Source organism: Triticum aestivum, chromosome 5A (genome assembly GCF_018294505.1).
Source record: "Triticum aestivum cultivar Chinese Spring chromosome 5A, IWGSC CS RefSeq v2.1, whole genome shotgun sequence".
Lineage (NCBI taxonomy): Eukaryota > Viridiplantae > Streptophyta > Magnoliopsida > Poales > Poaceae > Triticum > Triticum aestivum.
In genome coordinates this window covers 39476136-39495839 of record NC_057806.1, presented here as the reverse complement: position 1 = coordinate 39495839, position 19704 = coordinate 39476136, and the positions used below count along the sequence as shown (strand labels likewise).

Genomic DNA, 19704 nt, shown 5'->3' with positions numbered 1-19704 from the left:
TTTACTAACGGTAGGGGTTCCTTCCGACTGTCTACATTTATAAGTTCTGTTCTAGCTTGTACAGTTACATAGAAGAAACTCTAGGGCTAAGCTACACTACTAGTACAATTACAAAAGAAATTGCGACAACATATGTGGCAGCGCAGGGAATACCAGAAAGAAAAAGAACCCAAGCCTCAAACGAATTATAGATTAGGGAAACGTTTCAGGCCGGAGCGCCGGCCGAACCTTCGGCCGGTTGCGAGCCATGCTGGCACCCCGTGCCCGCCCAAGACGCGCCCCACGTGAGACTCCTGTTTATTGTTGGGCCCCATGTGGACCACTCCTCCTCCCTTATCTTTCCCCTGACTGCTGCCTTCATCCCCTACCTCCAGACACATCCTTTCCCATGGCCATATTTCTTCTTCCTTTTCCCTGCGCTGCTGCCTACCGGCGGCCGCTGCCGGCCGTGTGCTTCGCCAAGGCAGGGGGACTACCTGACTGCTGCCAGTCCTCCTCCTCCACACATCTTCTCCCCCAAAACATCTCTCCTTCTCTCTCAAATAAGCCATGGTTCAAGACGAGGCAAGGTCTGGGAAGGAGGCTGCAACCGGTGCCCGGGGAGGCTGCGACCGACCATGAGACGGCGAGCATGGTGACCTCAGGACGGCGAGGATGGGGCGACGCTCCTCCGAGAAAACAATCAACGTCGTTATTTTTGCTACATGCTTCAACCTGCGTCGGAATTTGCTACAAATGGCATCGCATACTGCTGCCACCGGTGTCACGATTTGCTGCAATGCACAATCGACCTCGCGTTTTTGCTACAATCGTTGTTGCGTTTTGCTACAACCGTTTTCATTTTTTGCTACATATGTTCAGGCTGAGCTGCGACCCGACGACGGCGGCGATGACTTTTTTGGTGCAACCATAATAGATTTTTGGTACATCCAGCAACAGTTTTTGCTACATCCATTCTTTTTTCGCCGGCGACGATACAATGGTGAGATACAACCACCAATGACGATGACAAGTTTTTTCATCAAAAAGCTGCAACGGGCATAGTCAAAAGCTGGAACCGGCCATCAGCGGAGCTGCATCTAGTGTGGTGGTGCCCCGGCAGCCATGTCGGGCACCTCTCGCGGAGCTCGACGCCCATGGCCATGGCGACAGCCCCTCACGGAGCTTGACGGCCATGGCCATGGCAGCACCCCTCGCGGAGCTCAACGGCCATGGCAATGACAGCATCCCTCGCGGAGCTCGACTCCCATGGCCATGGCGTGCCCTAGCAGCCACGGCGGCATCCCTCGAGCGGAGCTCGACGAACATGGCCATCGTGTCCATCACCAGGCGGGGAATCATGCACCTCGCGGGTCACAGGGGGCGCGCGTCTAGCGTGAGGAAGAAGACGAGTTTGGGGGAGATTCGAACAGTTACGGGCGCGCAGATCCTACAGCTACCGAGCGACCGGCCGAAGGCGCCTATCGTTGCCCTATAGATTATATACTACACGTACTTCCTCTTAATTAGCTCCCTCTATAAGCCACTTGATTTCTTCTTTCCACTTTGCTCGACAACTCTAAAATTAGGCTGGATGGCTTTAAGATGTATTCATTGCTGTGCTCCATATAGAGTTATAAACATGTGACAAGAATGATAATTTCAAGCGAAAAAAGTGTCTTTCAGAAAGAGATCAATGTGATTGATTTGTTCCTTGATAGAGCCTGCCAAAGGAGTCCATGCAGTACACTAGTAGACCCAACAAGCAGCTGCAGATTGACAGTGGAGGTTGAACTCTAGTTTCCAAAGTAACGCAAGTAAAATCGGGTATGAATAACTAAATCCACTGTCATATACTGTACGAATGAATATGTAGGAAGAACAAAAAAAACCTATTAAGACTATCTAAATATTGTTAAAGCACCAACTCCGGGGGGAAGAGCCACATGACATTCCATCCCAGGCAGCCAGGCTCGTAAAACCTCGTCGGTTTAGCATTCTGAGTTTTCATATTTAACACCTCGCCCGACTCGAGAAAATAGATGGCATCCTCCTTGATATCTCCACAAGGTGCAGAAACAAACTTGGAGAAGTGTTGGCTGATGAATAGTGCTCGGCCGCCACCGAGCCCATTAGCCATGGGCACCCATTTGCGTGTCTTAACATCGGCCATGAAAACATCAACCTGGCGAATGGATGAGGAATAGTCTGGAAAGATATGGATGTGTGGCTTCACCATGAGCAGCTCCCCGTGTGACTGGACTAAGTGCCAGCAAGTGTACTCTTTATCGCGCATAAATCCATGATGTGAGACATTCCGATAATTGAAGTTATTTCGACCATCATCATCATTTGGCACTGTTGGCCCCTCATGAAAATCATTGACCACCACATTATCAGCCACGGCTATCATGCCCACCGCAGCCTCTTCTTCTTTTTCTTCTTCCTCCTCCTCCTCGCCTTCATCCCCATCATCTGCAGCGACATCAATATCTATCACTTCCTCATCTTGGTCATCGTGATCATCAACATCATCTTCGTTGTCGTCGTCGTCCTCATTGTCATCTTCGACGTCGTCCTCATCTTCATCGCCATCATCATCTTCATCGTTGCTAGCCCTGTGCGTTCGGTTTATTCGGTTTATATGGTTTTTTGGTATGTACGGTATTAATACTTCGGTAAATACGGTATGAAATTAAAATACGGTTCGGTTTCGGTATATACCAAATTATTTCGGTATGGTTTCGGTATATACCATAAAAACCAAAGTTGACGCGAATTTGAAAATGACGTAATAATAATTTGCAAATTTATGACTCAAAACACATTCTATTTTACACAAATAGTATATGACTATATATATAAGTATATATGCATGCATTGATTCATCTGTTGATGGTTATGGACGTGCTTAGCATTTTAAAAAGAGAAAAATGACAATGTTACAAGAAAAATGTTGGTGCTTAGTAGTGAATTTGACTCATGTACAAGAAAAATGACAACTTGTACGGTTGTTCATCTCAAAAAATATATATTTATCTTTTACTTCGGTTTATTCGGTTAACTATTCGGTTTTTCGGTATATATCATAAAAACCAAAGTTCAAATCGGTATGAAAAGTTCATACCATACCGAAACCAGAAACCATAAAAACAAAAAAATCGGTTCTGTTCGGTTTATTTTCGGTATGGTTTTTCGGTTCGGTTTTAAAATGCACAGAGTGAATCGTTGCTACTATAATCATCATCCCAACCATCGTAATCAATTGGCCGTCGGATTACATGCCTTGCAATGGTGACCATGGGCCTTCCATCCTCATCCAACCCTAGGTCAAAAGGGATAAGGTCCTCCGCCTTGCTAATGCCATAGAGCTTCTTTTCATGGAAGGCAATGTCAATGATATAAACATATGGAACTGCCCGTGGTTCGGGCACCCACACACCCTTTCCTGGCAGGATCACGATGAGCGGATGGTTCTTGTTGGTGGTGACGACGGCCATGAAGTCATGGGCGGTGGATTGCATCCGGAACTTGCTGACGCGGTAAGCGGGGTGGAGGGCTGCGTCCAACTCGGTCAAAGAAACACGCTCTCCGGAGAATATATTGCGTAGAACATAGTTGTCGATGAGTTCGGGGGTCCGGTGGTAGACGCCGAAGAGTAGCCACTCGTCGGCGGAGCCGGAGAGATGTGAATTCTCGGGGATGAAGGTGGGGTGTCCCGAGGGACCGTTGGTGGGTGTGACGACTTCACCATCAGTGAAGACCATCCATGGTAGCTGGGCTGCCTGGGGTCCATGGCGTCGCACGGCGGAGTGCCATGAACGGCACACGGCGCGGGAACGGGCGCGGTCGGCGGGGTTAGGGAGACCGGCGACAACAAGGTCTAGGAGCTCCGGTGGGAGGTCCGCCCACGACGTCGCCATAGAAATCAATCGTTGATAGTAGAATCGTACCAAAAGTGGGGTACTTATTGTAGTCCTGGCAGAGATAGAGTCATGCACGTCGCCGGCGGCCAAGCTCCAATCTCTTGTACTAGTAGTATAGTTTGTATTGACGTCCATCTAATGCATGATTTGTTCTGTATCAAACTTTGCCAATTGTGATTCTCAAAAAAAAACTTTCCTAATTGTGCATGTTGTCAGTTGTCACTTCCAGGATGAAATTAGATTTTTTTTTGAAATAAGATTAAATTAGAACTTATTTTCCTTTGTTGGTCGGCTTTAACTGGGTACTCATATTTCCCTAAAAAAATATTTCCCTAGAAAAACTGGGTACTTATATTTCCTTTGAAAAACAATATTTCCCTAAAAAAGAAACTGGGTATTTATATAAAAAAACTGGGTACTTATACTATCACATGAGACACTGTATCAATGTACATTTTCGTAAGCATGAATGCATATCATTTTTTCCCGCCTAGACATACCGTATTTTTGTAAAATGTAGAAAATAATATAAATTTTTAACTTGTTGAGAACAACAAATACAGTTGAAACTCCACATCAAGTTAATCAAAAGATTAGCTACGACAATTAATACATAGAGGGACGTAGCCAGACCCAGGCTACTAGGGCCATGGCCTGGGGCGTCACGGCTTGTTTATTTGTTCACTGTAGCAACCGGAACACTATTTGACATTATTTACTAGGGATAATTAGATTTATGCCCCTAGTTGTGTCCCACTCGTCTGTTTTACTCTTAATTCCCAAAAGTCACCGGTTCTGTCCAAGTCACTTTGATCCTCTTATGCTTTTGCCCTTTGACCGTTTGACCGTTAGTTTGAAAACTTCATAACTAATTCATACAAAATCAAAAAAAAAATGCAAATAAGATACCAAAATGTTCAGAAAAACATCACCTATATGTCAGTGTCATTTGTATTCATGAAAAAAAGTGTTGGAAAGTGCACATCCAAGTTTAGCTCTTTTGATACCACCATGAATAGTAAACTCTAAAAAAATTCAAAAAAAATATGGTGGCAAAGAACGACAAGTGTTCTAAGTGCTTGCCAAGTTTCATTAGGGAACGGCATTCGTGGAAGTCGTGGCAAAAAAGTAATCTATTTTGGAGTGCTGATTGTTTTTTTTTTTGCCGCGGCACCCACGAATGTTATTCCCTGATGAAACTTGACAGCCACTTAAAACATTTGTCATTCTTTGCCACCAAATTAATTTTGAATTTTTTCTTGAATTTTTTTAAATTTTACTATTCATGGTGGTAGCATAAGAGCTAAAACTCGGATGGGCACTTTCCAACACTTTTTTTCATGGATGCAAATGACACTGACATATAGGTGGTGTTTTTCTGAACATTTTGGTATCTTATTTGCATTTTTCTGATTTAGTATGAATTAGTTATGACGTTTTCAAACTGACGGTCAAACAGTCAAAGGGCAAAAGCATAAGAGGAGCAAAGTGATTTGGACAGAACCGGTGACTTTTGGGAATTAAGGATAAAACAGACGAGTGGGACACAACTAGGGGCATAAATCTAATTATCCCTATTTACTACTGTAGTTAGGTTGTTAGCAGGGGCATGCTCCCCTGGCTACGCCTATGAATACATACACAATGCAAATGGGCCTGCCATAAACAGATCATCAAACCGCGTCTCGACCAACACCGGTCACCTCAAAGAGCAACAACTTCAACTGAACTTTCCTTATCAATGCACCAACCACCCTTCAAAATAGAACATAAAAGTCCTTTTGTACAAGTCTCCTTTGAAATAAAAGTCCTTCAAAATAGACGATGTACCAATCGTGCATTCTTGTAAGGGCATCTCCAACGCAGACCCTCAAATCGCCCTTATATGTCCTTTGCAGGAGTCGTGATGGGTTTTTCCATCCAATGTTATCCCTCAAGTGTCACTGAATAGTCCGGCAAACTAGAAGCAAACTAGGGGGTTTGCTTTGGGGGAGTCCAGACATCCGTCTAGCCAACCAAAAGCCATCATGTCGGACATTCGGGAATTCTCTCTCTCTCTCTCTCTCTCTCTCTCTCTCTCTCTCTTCAACTGCGACATGCACATGCATAGATGGATATTTAGGGGACATGATTGGATAACCGGCTTCCACATCGGTGTCCTTGAACTGTTCCGGACCAGACCGTGGACAAATAATGCACCCATTTTAGGGGTTATCATTCGAGATGCCCTAAGCATAAAAGCATACAAAATTTTATTCTGACCATGGTTGCCTTGCTGATTATATTAGGCATCTCCAATGCAGATCTCATTCCGACCTAAATTGTTAAGAGTCGTACTGTTCATCACGGATCCCTATATTACGCCTGACATGCTCGGATGCCCAGAATTCCTTGGGTTGATCCCAAATCGGGGGGCTCAATAGGGGATTCCGGAATCCGAATGTCTGCCGCGTCGAAATCTGATAGACCGGACCTACTCAATCACGCCCCCTCCATTTATAGGGTGTTAAGCAACTGGATTATGATTGCAAATTCAAGTTAGCTGGAGGGTAATTGTTGCTTGACATGAGTTCTTTAGATCAATGGTGACATAAAGCTAATGAAAATGCTAATATATTTAAAGAAAAGGTTAAAATTGGCATGACAAGAGAAAACAAAAATGTGAATTCAAAATAGGAGATGAAGTCCTTCTGTACAAGTCTCTTTAAGACATTTTGCAGGTAAATTTCTATCCAAATGGGAAGGCCCATATATCATCGAGGAAGTTTACTGGCCAGGAGCAATCTCCAACGCGGACCCTCAAATCTCCCCTATATGTCCTTTGCGGGAGTCGTGATGGGTTTTGCCATCCAATGCTACCCCTCAAGCGTCACGGAATAGTCCAGACGTTCAAATTCCGGCAAACTAGGGGGTATGCTTTGAGGCAGTCCAAATATCCGTCTAGCCAACCAAAAGCCATCATGTCGGACATCCGGGCACCCTCTCTCCCTTCAACCGCGACATGCACATGCATAGATGGATATTTAGGAGACATGATTGGATGACCAGCTCTCACAACAGTGTCCTTGAATTGTTCCGGACCAGACCGTGGACAAATATTATACCCATTTTAGGGGTTAGCGTTGGACATGCCCTAAGCACAAATGTCTATGTTGCTTCCGTGTACAACTTTGAAGGACTCTACTTGACCTTGTCTCGCCTTCTTTGACAGGGACTCCTTTTTTTAAGAGAAAGAGAAGGGCTTTAGGAACATTTTAACTACGTATTAGGATGATGCAAGTCATCCAATGTAGTGCCCCATCAATCCATAATCTCGCAAACTAGATGCAAATGTCGGAGTTCGGACGTGCCGCCACTTACCCGCCTGTTTGCCATGTCCTACTTAAAACTTTCTTTGCTCGAAAAACCCTCTCCAAACGAGCCGTTTGCAGCGCATTCATGTTGATCAGGCCGGTACAGAGCAGACGCGACTCCGCGACATTGATGCTTGTCAGAACAATGTGACCGGACGAGTGGGCGGCGCCGCTTCAATGCCAACACGGTGACCAAGAAGCCTGCTTCAGCTGGTGTGCCACATTGAAGCCAGTGGTCTGCTCGTTCGCCTGGCTGTGACTACTTAATTAAGCATGGCTCTGGCATCATCCACGCTACACATCACATTGTCTCCTCTTCATTCCTTTTCATCTCTGCTCATCATCGTCGATGATGACGAAGTTCTAGGTCTCCACGCCGACAAGTGGTGTCTCCGGATCCGGGATCGTGGCGTCCTCACGCCGCTCTCCGGGTCCAGGGCCATCGTACCCCACGGTGCCCGGATCCTCCGGGAAGGAGGAGATCATCTTCTGCTCCGGCGACGAGGAGGAGCGGAGCCACATCAGTCGTGCCTCCTCGAGGAGGTCGCCGCAACAGACGAGATTATCGGGCGCACTTGGATCTCCTTCTCGAGTGGCCGCTCGAGGACCGCGGTCCGTCGTCGCCCTCGTCGCCCCTCCATCGCATGAAGGCGGAGTCGAGTCGGCATTGTTGCTTCTCTGGCGCGTCAAGGCGAAGCCCTCCCCCCGTGCAACCTGTCCAAATCAGACGTCATGTGAAGCAGGAGCCGTGCGCCGGCGCCGCACCGCCGTTATGCCCGAATTGACGAGTCGGCGTTGCCGTCCTGCCGCATCTGGCGCGACAAGGCCATGATGGAGGAGGTGCCCCTGGCAATTGCGAAGGCGTGTGGCCGCCTGGCCGCAACGGCAGCTCCTCGTCGTGGAGCATCATGACGGCGGAGGAGAGGGTGGTCAAAAAGGTAGGCGGAGGGAGTAGCACAACGAACCACGCCGGGCGTTTGCTCTAGAAATTTGATCTACAATATTTTTTCATTATCATAGTGGATCTTAAAAAAAGGACTTTGCTCCTACTTAAAACAATAGTTGTAATTGTATTTCCGAGCTTAGGTTTATTTGCACCCGGTCAAAAAAATTCATAATGTTTTTAAAAAATTTCCCAAAAAATTGCACGGTAGATAATTTGGTGCATGAAGTGCGCTCCAAATTTCAGATCTTTTAAACATATGAATAGCTTTGAGCAAAAAAACAAATTTACTTAGAACAGTAAGCTTCTTTACAGACCCCCAAACTTGTCCATTTTGCCGAGAGTTACTCAAATGTTCAAAAGATGTAAAATTTGGAGTGGACCTCACGCACCAAATTATCTACCGTGCAAAAAGAAAATTAGAATTTTTCTGATATTTATTTTGATTTCTTTTTCCTTTAGCATGGGTGCAGATGAGTCCAGGCATCGAATTGCTGCTCTTTTGTATTACAGTGTTTTTCTTTTCTATAATTTTGTACGGTCAGTTCAGTTCAGCTTCAAAGAAGAGAGCACGAAGCTTATCTCAAGCTTGGAAAACTTACCTTTGTCTCTCCACCACTCGCCGCCGTCCGTACGAGGAAGAGGACCCTCTTCTCCTCCCGTCCCGACCCGGAGCTCCGCCGCCGCCGCGGCCGCCGCCTGACGCGCGCCGCCGCGTCCCTGCCCCCCTCCGCAATCTCCGGAACCCGGGTGTTCGAGGTACGAGCCTGCTCTTTCGCCTCCAAAGAACCGCGGAGAAGTAGGCGGGTAGTGACATTGGAGGCTTAATTTGGGGGATTCCTGCTTCCCTGCTGCAGATTTCATCATGCTTTCCCTGTGGTGTTGGGCGCCCGCATTCGGTATAGCATTCGAGAGAGCCGTCGTTCTGCGGCCGCGAAAGTTCAACTCTCTAGTGGTGAGCTGCTTCATTCGCCTCCATGGCATGCGGGGTTCGTTCAGAACTTGGTGTTGTTGTTGGTGGTGGTGGTGCTTATCCTGATTAGTACTGTGCAACCTTGTGGCGCAGGTTTGCGGTGCCAGGGGTCCGAGGCCGAGATATCCTCGCGTGTGGAAAACTGATAAGAGAATCGGAACCGTGTCCAAGTCGCAGAAGCTTGTCAAATGTGTGAGGTTCTTCTACATTTCTCTGTTGTAATTATCACTAGAATCTGTACTCTATGTAGATTTGTGCTTATTCCTGCACTGAGACACTAGATTGCCCCATAACTCCATGCCTGCACTGCGACAAAAACAGTTGTCTCTGCTTCAGCTTTCTGATGGAACTCTACAACTTTCAGTTGCTCTGTGGTGATTTAAATAAATTGTTACATGTAGACTGTTTATCAGAAAATAACTTTGGGCCGACAGGGATTATATGTTCCTTGTTATTTTGGCACCAAAGGGTTGCAGCCAGAGTTCCGTTTCAGGATTTGCGTGACACCTTTTTCCTTATCCTGCAGATTAAGGGTTTGTCTAATGTAAAGGAGGAGGTTTATGGTGCTCTTGATTCATTTGTTGCATGGGAACTGGAGTTTCCCTTGATAGCGGTAAAGAAAGCACTGAAGACGCTTGAAGATGAGAAGGAATGGAAAAGAATAATTCAGGTATCAAATAGGAGTTCATGCTTGTTTGTGTGAAGAGTCGATTATTTTGTCTGATGTGTTTCTATCTTGTATTTCTAATGAAATTGTTGGTGGATATTATTTCTCTATTGAATATCTAGAATTGACTCCTCCCTTTCAATAATATTTTTTTCTATGTCAACAAAATAATTGCATGGTCTTCTGTTTAGGTTATCAAGTGGATGTTCAATAAAGGTCAAGGGAAGACCATGGGAAGCTATCAAACTTTATTAAATGCTTTAGTCGAGGATGGACGAATTGAGGAAGCAGAAGAGCTATTTCAAAAGATATTCTCGAGATACATGGAGGGTTTGCCCCGTATTTTTTTCATGAAAATAATCTCCTTGTATTACAGATTGGGGTCATACGAGAAGATGTTTGAGGTAGGAAAACAAAACTTGATATATTGTGTTTAATTTCAATGTGCAAATCTTATAAATGTAGATTTTGCACCATTTGGTCCTACTTGCATGGAGGGGCAATAGCTATACTACTGTAGAACTATCTGCATACTTAGCTGACATAGTAATACGCGAATCTGTATTCCTTTTATTTATTTGAGAGAAGTGCATTTTTCAACCCCGAACTCTTGCCCTAGTCTAATTTACAACCCCGAACTTCAATACCATCTAAATTACAACCCTCAACTCTCAAAACCGGTCAGGATTCAACCCTCCCCTCCCTGTTGACTGGTTTTGACCAGGGGCGACCAGTTTTGACCAGTCAACGGGTCCAATCAGCATGCCACATCAAAAAAAAATCAAAATTTCAAGAAAATATAATTAAAAATCTGTAAGATCGAGAAAAAATCCGAAATAAAATTTCCTGGGGAAAAAGTTTGCGAAAAAAATTCGAGAACTTTTCCTGTAATTTTCGGGAAAAAAATAATAACTTTTTTGGAAATTACTTTTTCTAGAAATTTTAACTTTTTTATTTTACATTTTTAAATATTTTTCTTGGGAATTTGAAATTTTTCCCTGGAGTTTTTTTTATTTTAAGTATTTTTTGGTTTTTCATGGAAATATTGATAATTTTGTTTTTGGAAATTCGTTTTTTTATTTTTCCCTGATTTTTTCCTGCAAATTTGATTTTTTTTATTTCTTTTCCTGGATTTTTTTCGATTTTACAGATTTAAATTTTTTTGTTGACGTGGCATGCTGACTGGACCTGTTGACTGGTCAAAACCGGTCAACAGAGAGGAGAGGGTTGAATCCTAGCCGGTTTTGAGAGTTGGGGGTTGTAATTTAGACGGCATTGGAGTTTGGGGTTGTAAATTAGACCAGGGCAAGAGTTCGGGGTTGAAATATGCACTTCTCTCTATTTATTTTCACCTAATTTTGTGCTTGCCTTAAGAGATTTGGAGTTTGAGTTGGTTGTATTCTACATGGTATTGACCTTACACTGGATGTGATTGTCTCAACATTTGCTTTTGTGGTAGAAAAGCTAGGCTTAAAGGAACATTGTTGCAGAAATGATGCTTACTGCAATGGCTGTTCCATTTTTAACCGTTTCATGTTTCCTTCGCACCCCATCTAGGTTTTTGCTGATATGGAAGAGCTGGGTGTTCGACCTGATACCTCGATTGTCAGGATGCTCGGTGATGTATTTATGAAGCTAGAGATGTTGGACAAATACGAAAAGTTAAATAGGAAATATCCACCGCCAAAATTTGAATACCGATACATCAAAGGCAAGCGCATAAGGATAAGGGTTTATCCAGACGATAGTACTGAAGAGGTAACACAGAGAGACTCTGGTAGAGATGAACCGGAAGATGCAGGAAGCATGAATCCTGACAATGAATTGAAAGAAGTGCCAGGAACAGGCCTGGACATGAATGTATTAGGCGATGCGGCTTCTGGAGACCTTGAATTTGTGTAGCTCAGAACTTGAATGTGGCGTTTTCGTGTCTGCTTCATCATAGCAGGTAAGGTTAAATTTGGCTGGTTAGCTTGGTCTAGTTTTGTGTCAGTAAATCTTCAAATACTGAACTAGAGAATGTCTGAATTATTCTATTAAGAAACTGGGAGATGTCGGTACATATCATGCTGTTGGAAAGCAAACAAATAATAATTATTTCACCAGTTTTTCAAAGTTCTTTTAAGCAGCCAAGCAAACAAGTCATGAAATAAATTTTAGAATGTAATGTAAGGTGTCCAACATGGGAATGAGAGAATGTAGAATGTAAATGATTGGATCAAGATTATGTCTGCAGTGTAAGGTGTTTGACAATGGAATTTAAAGAATGCTGTGTTTGATGTAAATAAGAAAGTTCTTTCAGAGTATTGAGTATTCATGGTGGTTTACTACATCAGCATTTGTTCTGCTTGCATATTGCTCATGCTTCATCTCAATGCTCCTAATTTGATTTACACATATCTGTAGACACAAATCGTGATGATAGTATGGAGCTTTGTTCATATTTTCGATGCCTATAACATGGAGTGCTTCTGCATTTTTCAGTTGTGCCGCAACTCTTTCAATAATCTAGCAATATTAGGCCACTCTTGCCATATTTGGAAACAACAGCTGTCCAGCAATTTGACTGAAGATGTCCAGCTGTTCAGTAAATGATATGGTATGTTCTAGGGACCTGATGATAGTTCATTTCCAGGACAAGCTTTATTTAATTTTCTTCAGAAAGATATGTAGTTAATCATCTTTGGCATGAGGCAGGATACAGTCCTTGATGTCTTTGTTGTGTTGTATTCATCAAGAATTGTGCATTGGTGCGGGAGAGAGGCAGCTCATCCTGGATACATTGCAAGTTTTCACCATGTCCTGAGACGGATGGACTTAAAATCCTGACTACGGTCACACGAGATGCTTTGGGTAATGTTCAACTGTTTCAGGAAACATGTACAAGTATTATTTGTAGCACTAGCATTAGACAGTAGTACGTATCTGAAATGGAATGGTTGTACTAGAAAACCTTAGATGTTAGTAATATCGATCGGGTGTTGTAGATGAATCTTTTGCCGCTTTCAGCGTCGTCTTACATTACCTCCTTGTTTGAAAAAACGTGAAGCGCCAGTTCAGATAGTAGCATATAGCTATGGATTTGTAGCGAATCAGGTTTATTGCTCTGCAATTCTCAAACGTGGCCCTGTTAGATACATTGAAGGGTTCTTGAGCAGCTACTCGCCAATAAGGGAATCAAATGCTGCAGGTTACTGGAAATTTACAGTGTCTAATCTGTGCACGTACGGTTCATAGCCAAAGAGGGATAGGTGCTGTAAAGATGTGCAAAGACCATGTCTTGTTGAATCACATTGTGATCAAATCATTTGCTCTAAACTACCAATAGCACAATCAATTGATTATTTTCTTATATTTTGCAAGCAACAAGCATATGATACTAGAACCAACAAAGCGGCACACAAGACCATGTGTTGTTCCATGTGCAGAGCATAGCAATCTTCTAAGCAACAGTTTGACCATCCCTCCATGTAAATAATTATGCCTCACTTTCTTTGGATGATTCCATGACAAGAACTACGTGTACTCCCAGTTGGATATGCCTCCCTTAAAGCCACCTGAATATACTGACTTGTATGTTCTTCTCCCTCGGTTAACTTTTGTAAGACGTTTTAGACAACTGCCATTGAACTGTTTTGGGTGTTGTCTGAACTTTCTAAAACGTCTTTGAAAAGTGAACAAAGGGAGTACAACCAGAAGACTAGGCTTCTGACTACCTTGCTGAGTGGGCATTGGCCTAGTTATATGAATTGAAAATCACACAAAGGAGACGAAGTGGTGAAATTCCTCAACAGCAAAAAAAGGTGATGACTAATCCGGTCCAGTTCCAAGTTGTGAAATCATTGAGATAAAACTTTATGATCAAATATGTTACTAGAATGTAATTAATACTACAACTCAAAGAACTTTTTCATCACTTCTTTAGATAATGACAACTCAAAGAACTAGAGGTGCAACTGTTTCATAGTTCCCATCACCAAAGGAACTGGCATGCGCAAAATTGTGAAGCTTCTGCTTTTTCCGACGACATATTTCTACTTCTTTAAATGGACAAATTTCCCTTTTTTCTTTTGATACATCATTGAGTAGTGATGAACATGAAAGGTATGCATCTGAGTTTCGAAGATCACAACCAGCGTTTGCTCTACTTCAAATACAGTAATACTGGTACATAATTTGATGTCTTGACAAATTATAGCCAGTAAAAATTTTCAGGACACTAAAGCGGTTACATAAATGGATGGAATATTCAGAATATTAGCAAATTAATTGTATTCTTGTTCTAGTCTGTGGTTACCACATTCTTGCAATCCTTGAGCAAGGGAATATCATCCGGTGCAGGACTAACATCTCCTTGGTAGTTTGTCTCCTGTGTGGACTGTCCAATAATTTGGAAGAGGCATTGTTCTACTTGTTTCATGTCTAGGCGTTCTTCTGGATTAGGTTTAAGACACTCCACGGCGACCTCGCCGACCATTTCCAGAAGCTTAATGTCCCCCTCGCTTGTAATAGCCTGATAAAAAAAGTGCCTTGCTTGTTTATCAAGAGAAACTTGAACAAAGCTCGCAACATAGCTCCTTCGGTCGTCGTGTATGGCGGGCCTCCTTGTGATCAGTTCTATGAGAACAACCCCGAAGCTGTAGACGTCGCTCTTCTGTGTAACAACTCCATGCTCCATGTATATTAGATCTATGTAATTTAGATCCCCAACGACGCGCTCGGTCTTCACAGATTTTCCCCTCGCGAGCAGCCTCGTCGTTCCAAAGTCTGAAACCTTTGGAATTAATTTATCATCTAGAAGAATATTGGCAGATTTAACATCGCCATGGCGTATCGTACACTCCACTGCTGAATGCATGTATGCTAGGCCTTCGGCTGACCCGACAGCAATTCCGAGGCGCGTATGCACAGGTATGATATCTATGCGCCTTAGTCCAAACAGAACATCATGTAGACTCCCCCTCGCTGCATATTCGTAGACCAACATTGGAGCATCCACCTCCAGGCAACAGCCTAGGAGCCTGACGAACACAGAGACAACAATGAAGGCGGCAATGCCTGCAGAAGTGCAGAGTAATGAAGCTTTTAGTTAATGCTTGTTAAAACATTAACATAGTGAGTTCAAACAAAAAGATTAGAAGTAATGAAGTATGTAAGCTGTTGTTTTCCTATTATGTACAACTTATTCAAGAATTGGAGGCACTGTATTGCATTTGAAGAAGATCTCTCTCTCTCTCTCTCTCTCTCTCTCTCTCTCTCTCTCTCTCTCTCTCTCTCCATACGTCACACTTGCACTTCATCGCTCTTGTTTTTTTTATCTTCTTTTTTCGAGATGACCACCAATGTTTTGGTTTGCGGCCTCTATAGAACGTGTCTATGTTTGTTTGCTTTTCTTCTCTGCCGCTCGTACATTTGTTTGCAAAATCCAAGCTATATATGCTCCTATATATACAGGAACTGAGAGTACAATGAGTTGGTTGTTGCCTCTGTCAGTGTCCAGCTGACTGTAGCAGCCAGCGCATTTGATGAACATTTTTCTCCTCCTTTATTCCATGGAGAACAACAACGATTCTCTGGTAAACAATCACACGGATTGAAAAAGCATGTGTGCGCTTTGTACAATTCCAAGAAACTTTGGGTTGAACCAAGACGCACATGCCACCCAAGTTCACCGATATCAAAGATTGGTAGACGTTGGATCACCAAATGTACAACTGCGTTTTTTCCAAGCACCGGTACAATACCAAGATAAATATTGGGTGAATTCGGCCTGCCAAAACATGTTATGTTGCCAACTATTTTGGCTTGGCAAACTTATACAGACTGAAAACATGAATGAATTCTATAGACGCTGTGATTATTCTGTACCAAATACCTTGGCCTGGGGCAGACCAGACAGACAAGCGGCAAACTGAAAGGCACCGTTCATTCGGAAGATTCGCCGCAAAAGGAAGGTAAGGTAATCCAACACATGGTGAATAAAATTCCAACATGGCAGTGACCTAAACCATGACAGCAACAAGGGTCCAGAAAGATGGAATGACCATCATCTGTATTTATTCAGCTTCTCATCATCCCACAGCCCGTGCAGATCACATTTACGTCTCTGTAATGTGGGAGTTAAATATGAGTTTGTCTTCCTCCATCCCTCGGCAAACCGGCATGAGGGAGAAAGGTAACTAGCTTCAAGGTGCAAGTCAGAAAACCAAGCAAGTTTGCGCTGCTTGAATCTGGGATGAGCTTGCATGGATTAAAATAACAGATCAGCATTGCCATCAGCTCGATGGCTCCAGTAACACCAAAGCATCAGTTAGTTTGCGCTGGAATTCAGCAAAGATGCACGCGCGCACAACAAGGTCAGAGGAAAGCGGACACTGAAGCAGGTCCCACAAGATGTGTCAACCTCGAATGATCTGCATGTGAGCATGAAAGCGTTCAGGATTTGCTTAAGCAGATAACATGTTTTTTTTTCACGATTCTAAAGTGTCCATTTCCTATATAAATTGCTTGAAAGCAGTGATTCTGATTATGTGTGTTCAAGTGTTCCAATGTTTTACTCATGAATATGAATGCGACTGTTTGTGGAGGGGGCTAGAAATTCATATTAAAGCAAAGTGAATGTATTTACTTGCATTTAAGTGGCGTGATGTAAGTGTGCAAAACCAACAAAATGTCAACTGAAAACATGAAAAAAAAAAGTTGAACATAGAGTCTAAGTACTTGAAACAATTACCAATTTTGCGGAACTCCTGTTTTTTAATGTCAACATTGCTGCTTCCGCAAAGGCTTGTGCAGCTACAGCATCAGCTTCTGCAGCCTCCGCTTCCCTCATTGCGGCTTCAGCTTCCGCCATGATAGCGTCTGCCTCAGCAACCGCACGAGCTGCTGCAGCTGCAGCCTCTTCTGCGCTCATGTTTCTCATCCGTGCAAGTTCAGCATCTACCTGAGATTTGGTGTGGGCTGTAAAGCCATCCCGCTCTACCTTCTCTACCTTGGTTGGCTCCTTTTTTATATCATCAAGCAGCAGCATTTTGGAGCTTCGCCCTTCTAAAAAGGACGAGCTAGGGGCTATCCTGTACTTCCGATTCACCTAAAATTGTTAAACTAATAAACTTCAGTATTGGGCTGCATGGCAGATAGCTTATACACTTAAAAAGAGTAACCTAGCCTATCTAGGTGTCAACATACAAATTTTCAAGGCTAAAATATTAAGATTATCCAGGTTCATGATTTTAGGGACCTTACATTCCAACTAAATATATATATATAACAGCAATTTCCAGGTGGTCCATGGCAAAAAAAAATACGCATACAAAAGATATCATTGGAACCAAAGAGATCCAGCAAAAGGTATAATAGTACCTTTCTGAAATATAGTATGGCATTTTGAATCTTACTACCTAGATAAGTACTGTCCTACTAGACATGTTACGGCACTGAAAGCAATTATAATAGAATAGATAAGTACACCGTCCGTCCCAAAATATAAGAACGTTTTTGACACTATCACAGTATTTTGGGACAGAGGGAGTAGATGCCAATAGCAGGCAAACAATGTTTGGAACAGAGAGTGCTCACACACGTGTTGATAGGGTGAATGCATTTGGGGGGAGCACAACATATCAAGCACAGTCATCCATATAATGATAAACCCAGACATAATATGAAAACATCCTAGTTCATTGAACTTCATCAGACTTCATTTATATGCTACAACAACGGTAACAGGTGTGACTTTAATACTTTATATCAGGGCACTTTTTTCACACCTCTTTATAATTTACAATAACGGAGTTATGGTAGAAAGAAACGTTACTACCTTCATCAATTTCCCAGATGATGTCAACTCATTCAGTTTTGCAGACAGTACATGATCAAAATCAGCAGGTGGCCAGTATTGTTCCTACATGACATGAAAAAATATGTTAAGAACGGAGCAATCTACAAAACAAACTAGATTAGATAGAACTCTGCCACAAAGGAATGGGATTTTGTAGCCACTGGTTATCATGAAATCATTTCTGTGTGCCTATGTTGTCACATAATTTTTTTTCTGCATCACTGCCTGAATTCAAAAGTATATTAAGTGATGGGCAACGTAAATAAGCAATGTTTTATTCATGAAGACTACGAAATTTAGCATTTGTAAAGCATCATATATTATGTTTGTTGTTGACATTTCATTGTGATAAAGTACATGATAAACAGAAGAAGCATATAGAGACCTCTATGTAATTAGCAACGGCTGTTTTGTATGACCCTGTAGGCTCATTCAAGGTCTTCACGGCCTCCAGTATGATATTTTCTAGCCTGCAGGAACGGCACCATAGAGGTACATCAAAGCAGTCAAAACCTTGCAAGTTTCTGTTCGAGATACTGGTAGAACAAAGGAAATAAACAAGCATTCAAACCAGTATATCGAACAGGGCACCTACCTGGATAGCGATTTATTCCCTGAACCTGTAGTAAACGTCACAATAGGCTTTATGATAGGCTTCACGTCGATGACGTCATCATCGCCGTCGGAGGTGATGGTGGTGATCGCCGTCGGGTGGTTTTCCTGCTTCGGAGCAGACCTCGGCTTCTTAGCCGTGGGTGTCGTCGTGGTCGTCGTCCTCACTTTGTCGCGAGTGCCCGACGCGTTCACCGTGACATTCATGTTCCGCCACTTGTCCTGCAATCATGCAGCAGTCATCAGAGTCTCTCCAATCTAGTGGAGCGGCTAAAGCGCGCAGGGTCTGGCAGCCGAGGAAACGGACGCAGGAACGAACCTTGAGGTCAACGTTAGAGCGGTAGCGCAGGATGTTGCTGAACTCGGGGTCCTTGAGTATGGTGCGCCATTTCCCGGCCCCGTGCTTGCCTATCCCGGCCTTGAGCGCCGCCTCCTCCTCCGCCGTCCACTTCTGCTTCGGTGCCCCCATCTGCTTCGGCCTTGCCCTAGGAGTCTAGGGCTCCCTCTCCTCCTCCTCCTCCTTCAACAACGACAGCAACAGCGCCTGCCGCCGAGCAGATCGGAGGCGGATCTAGGCCCGGAATCCCTCGAGGTCACTTCGGGATCGACTAATCAACCACCGGATCGACGCCTAGAAAGCTCGTACTCGTACGTACCTCGGAAACGAAGGCTGCGGGCGGGACGGGGGCGGGGGCGCGGCGAGGTAGGGCGGAGACGGCGACCGCGCGCGGGGGGCGCCGGCGGTGGCTAGGGCACGTTCGGCGGCAGGTCTAGGGCACGGTGGATCGGAGCTTGAGATAGGGCAGGGCGGCACAGGGGAGGAGGAGGATACGGTGGAGAGGAAAAGTCGCCGCGGGGATGATGGATTTTTATTTTTTATTTTTTTTGCTCTGTCGACACACCGAGAGCGGAGGGATTTGATTTGTTTTGGCCGTAAACTAGTAAACGTGTACGTGCGCACGTCTAGATTAATATAAAATTATTTAAGGATGACGGTCATCTAAATGTTGCATATCATGAATAACAAAAATCGTTTAAATTGTTGCATGTCGTGAAATAACAAAAATCATTGTTAATTCAAATTGCAAGTCATGCACACGACATGTACATATGAACTAATGCAAACTTAGTTAAACCTATAACAAGCACAAACGATCGGATTGTGGCAATGTCACGGAACAACAAAGTTTTTAATTGGAATACCACAAACTTTGTAATTTACTTTATACTAATAAGTACTATAAATACCCTTTCCCAAACAAGATGCATTACCAGCTACATATATGAAGGTGTGCATATTCAAACTATTTTTGCCTCAGTAAAGGATAGACTGAGTGCTAAGCTTCCACACCAGGACCTCTTGGGACAAGTGGGGAGTATTTCACCCACTCGGATACATTCCCGAAAAGGT

General features: G+C 43.6%; 3 protein-coding genes across 5 annotated transcripts; 1 reads left to right on the top strand and 2 right to left on the bottom strand.

Moving 5' to 3' along the window:
* Positions 1-8706: 8706 nt before the first annotated feature.
* LOC123102178 (pentatricopeptide repeat-containing protein At4g21190) lies at positions 8707-12900 on the top strand. 3 transcript variants are annotated; one of them, XR_006448802.1, is made up of 8 exons: positions 8707-8960; positions 9059-9156; positions 9268-9366; positions 9701-9844; positions 10033-10245; positions 11399-11789; positions 12326-12440; positions 12580-12900. XR_006448802.1 is itself a non-coding variant. In XM_044523480.1 (7 exons), exons 2-6 carry the CDS (start codon positions 9067-9069, stop codon positions 11741-11743), a joined length of 891 nt encoding a protein of 296 aa, XP_044379415.1. In that variant the 5' UTR covers positions 8707-8960; positions 9059-9066; the 3' UTR covers positions 11744-11789; positions 12326-12900. The 3 variants fall into 3 exon arrangements, 1 of the variants encoding a protein (XP_044379415.1); XR_006448801.1 differs by having other exon boundaries at positions 12539-12900; XM_044523480.1 differs by having other exon boundaries at positions 12326-12900.
* Positions 12901-13954: 1054 nt separating this feature from the next.
* On the bottom strand, positions 13955-15367 carry LOC123102177 (wall-associated receptor kinase 3-like). The gene has a single exon (XM_044523479.1). It carries the CDS (start codon positions 14826-14828, stop codon positions 14124-14126), a length of 705 nt encoding a protein of 234 aa, XP_044379414.1. The 5' UTR covers positions 14829-15367; the 3' UTR covers positions 13955-14123.
* A 147-nt stretch (positions 15368-15514) lies between these two features.
* LOC123102175 (single myb histone 5) lies at positions 15515-19205 on the bottom strand. Its single transcript, XM_044523478.1, has 7 exons — positions 18950-19205; positions 18613-18864; positions 18277-18515; positions 18067-18151; positions 17661-17744; positions 16575-16931; positions 15515-16254 (listed from the first exon to the last, which is right to left on the bottom strand). Exons 2-7 carry the CDS (start codon positions 18760-18762, stop codon positions 16240-16242), a joined length of 930 nt encoding a protein of 309 aa, XP_044379413.1. The 5' UTR covers positions 18763-18864; positions 18950-19205; the 3' UTR covers positions 15515-16239.
* Positions 19206-19704: the final 499 nt, after the last annotated feature.

What these genes read in the sequence shown, in the direction of transcription:
- LOC123102177 (XM_044523479.1), bottom strand. Translation starts at nt 14,828, where the DNA reads ATGTTGGTCTACGAATATGCAGCGAGGGGGAGTCTACATGATGTTCTG.
- LOC123102178 (XM_044523480.1), top strand. Translation starts at nt 9,067, where the DNA reads ATGCTTTCCCTGTGGTGTTGGGCGCCCGCATTCGGTATAGCATTCGAG. An exon ending in CGCAGAAGCTTGTCAAATGT is followed by an intron (nt 9,367 to 9,700) that starts GTGAGGTTCTTC and finishes CTTATCCTGCAG; the next exon opens with ATTAAGGGTTTGTCTAATGT. An exon ending in AATGGAAAAGAATAATTCAG is followed by an intron (nt 9,845 to 10,032) that starts GTATCAAATAGG and finishes TCTTCTGTTTAG; the next exon opens with GTTATCAAGTGGATGTTCAA.
- LOC123102175 (XM_044523478.1), bottom strand. Translation starts at nt 18,762, where the DNA reads ATGGGGGCACCGAAGCAGAAGTGGACGGCGGAGGAGGAGGCGGCGCTC. An exon ending in GCTCTAACGTTGACCTCAAG is followed by an intron (nt 18,516 to 18,612) that starts GTTCGTTCCTGC and finishes GCATGATTGCAG; the next exon opens with GACAAGTGGCGGAACATGAA. An exon ending in CATCTGGGAAATTGATGAAG is followed by an intron (nt 16,932 to 17,660) that starts GTAGTAACGTTT and finishes TAACAATTTTAG; the next exon opens with GTGAATCGGAAGTACAGGAT.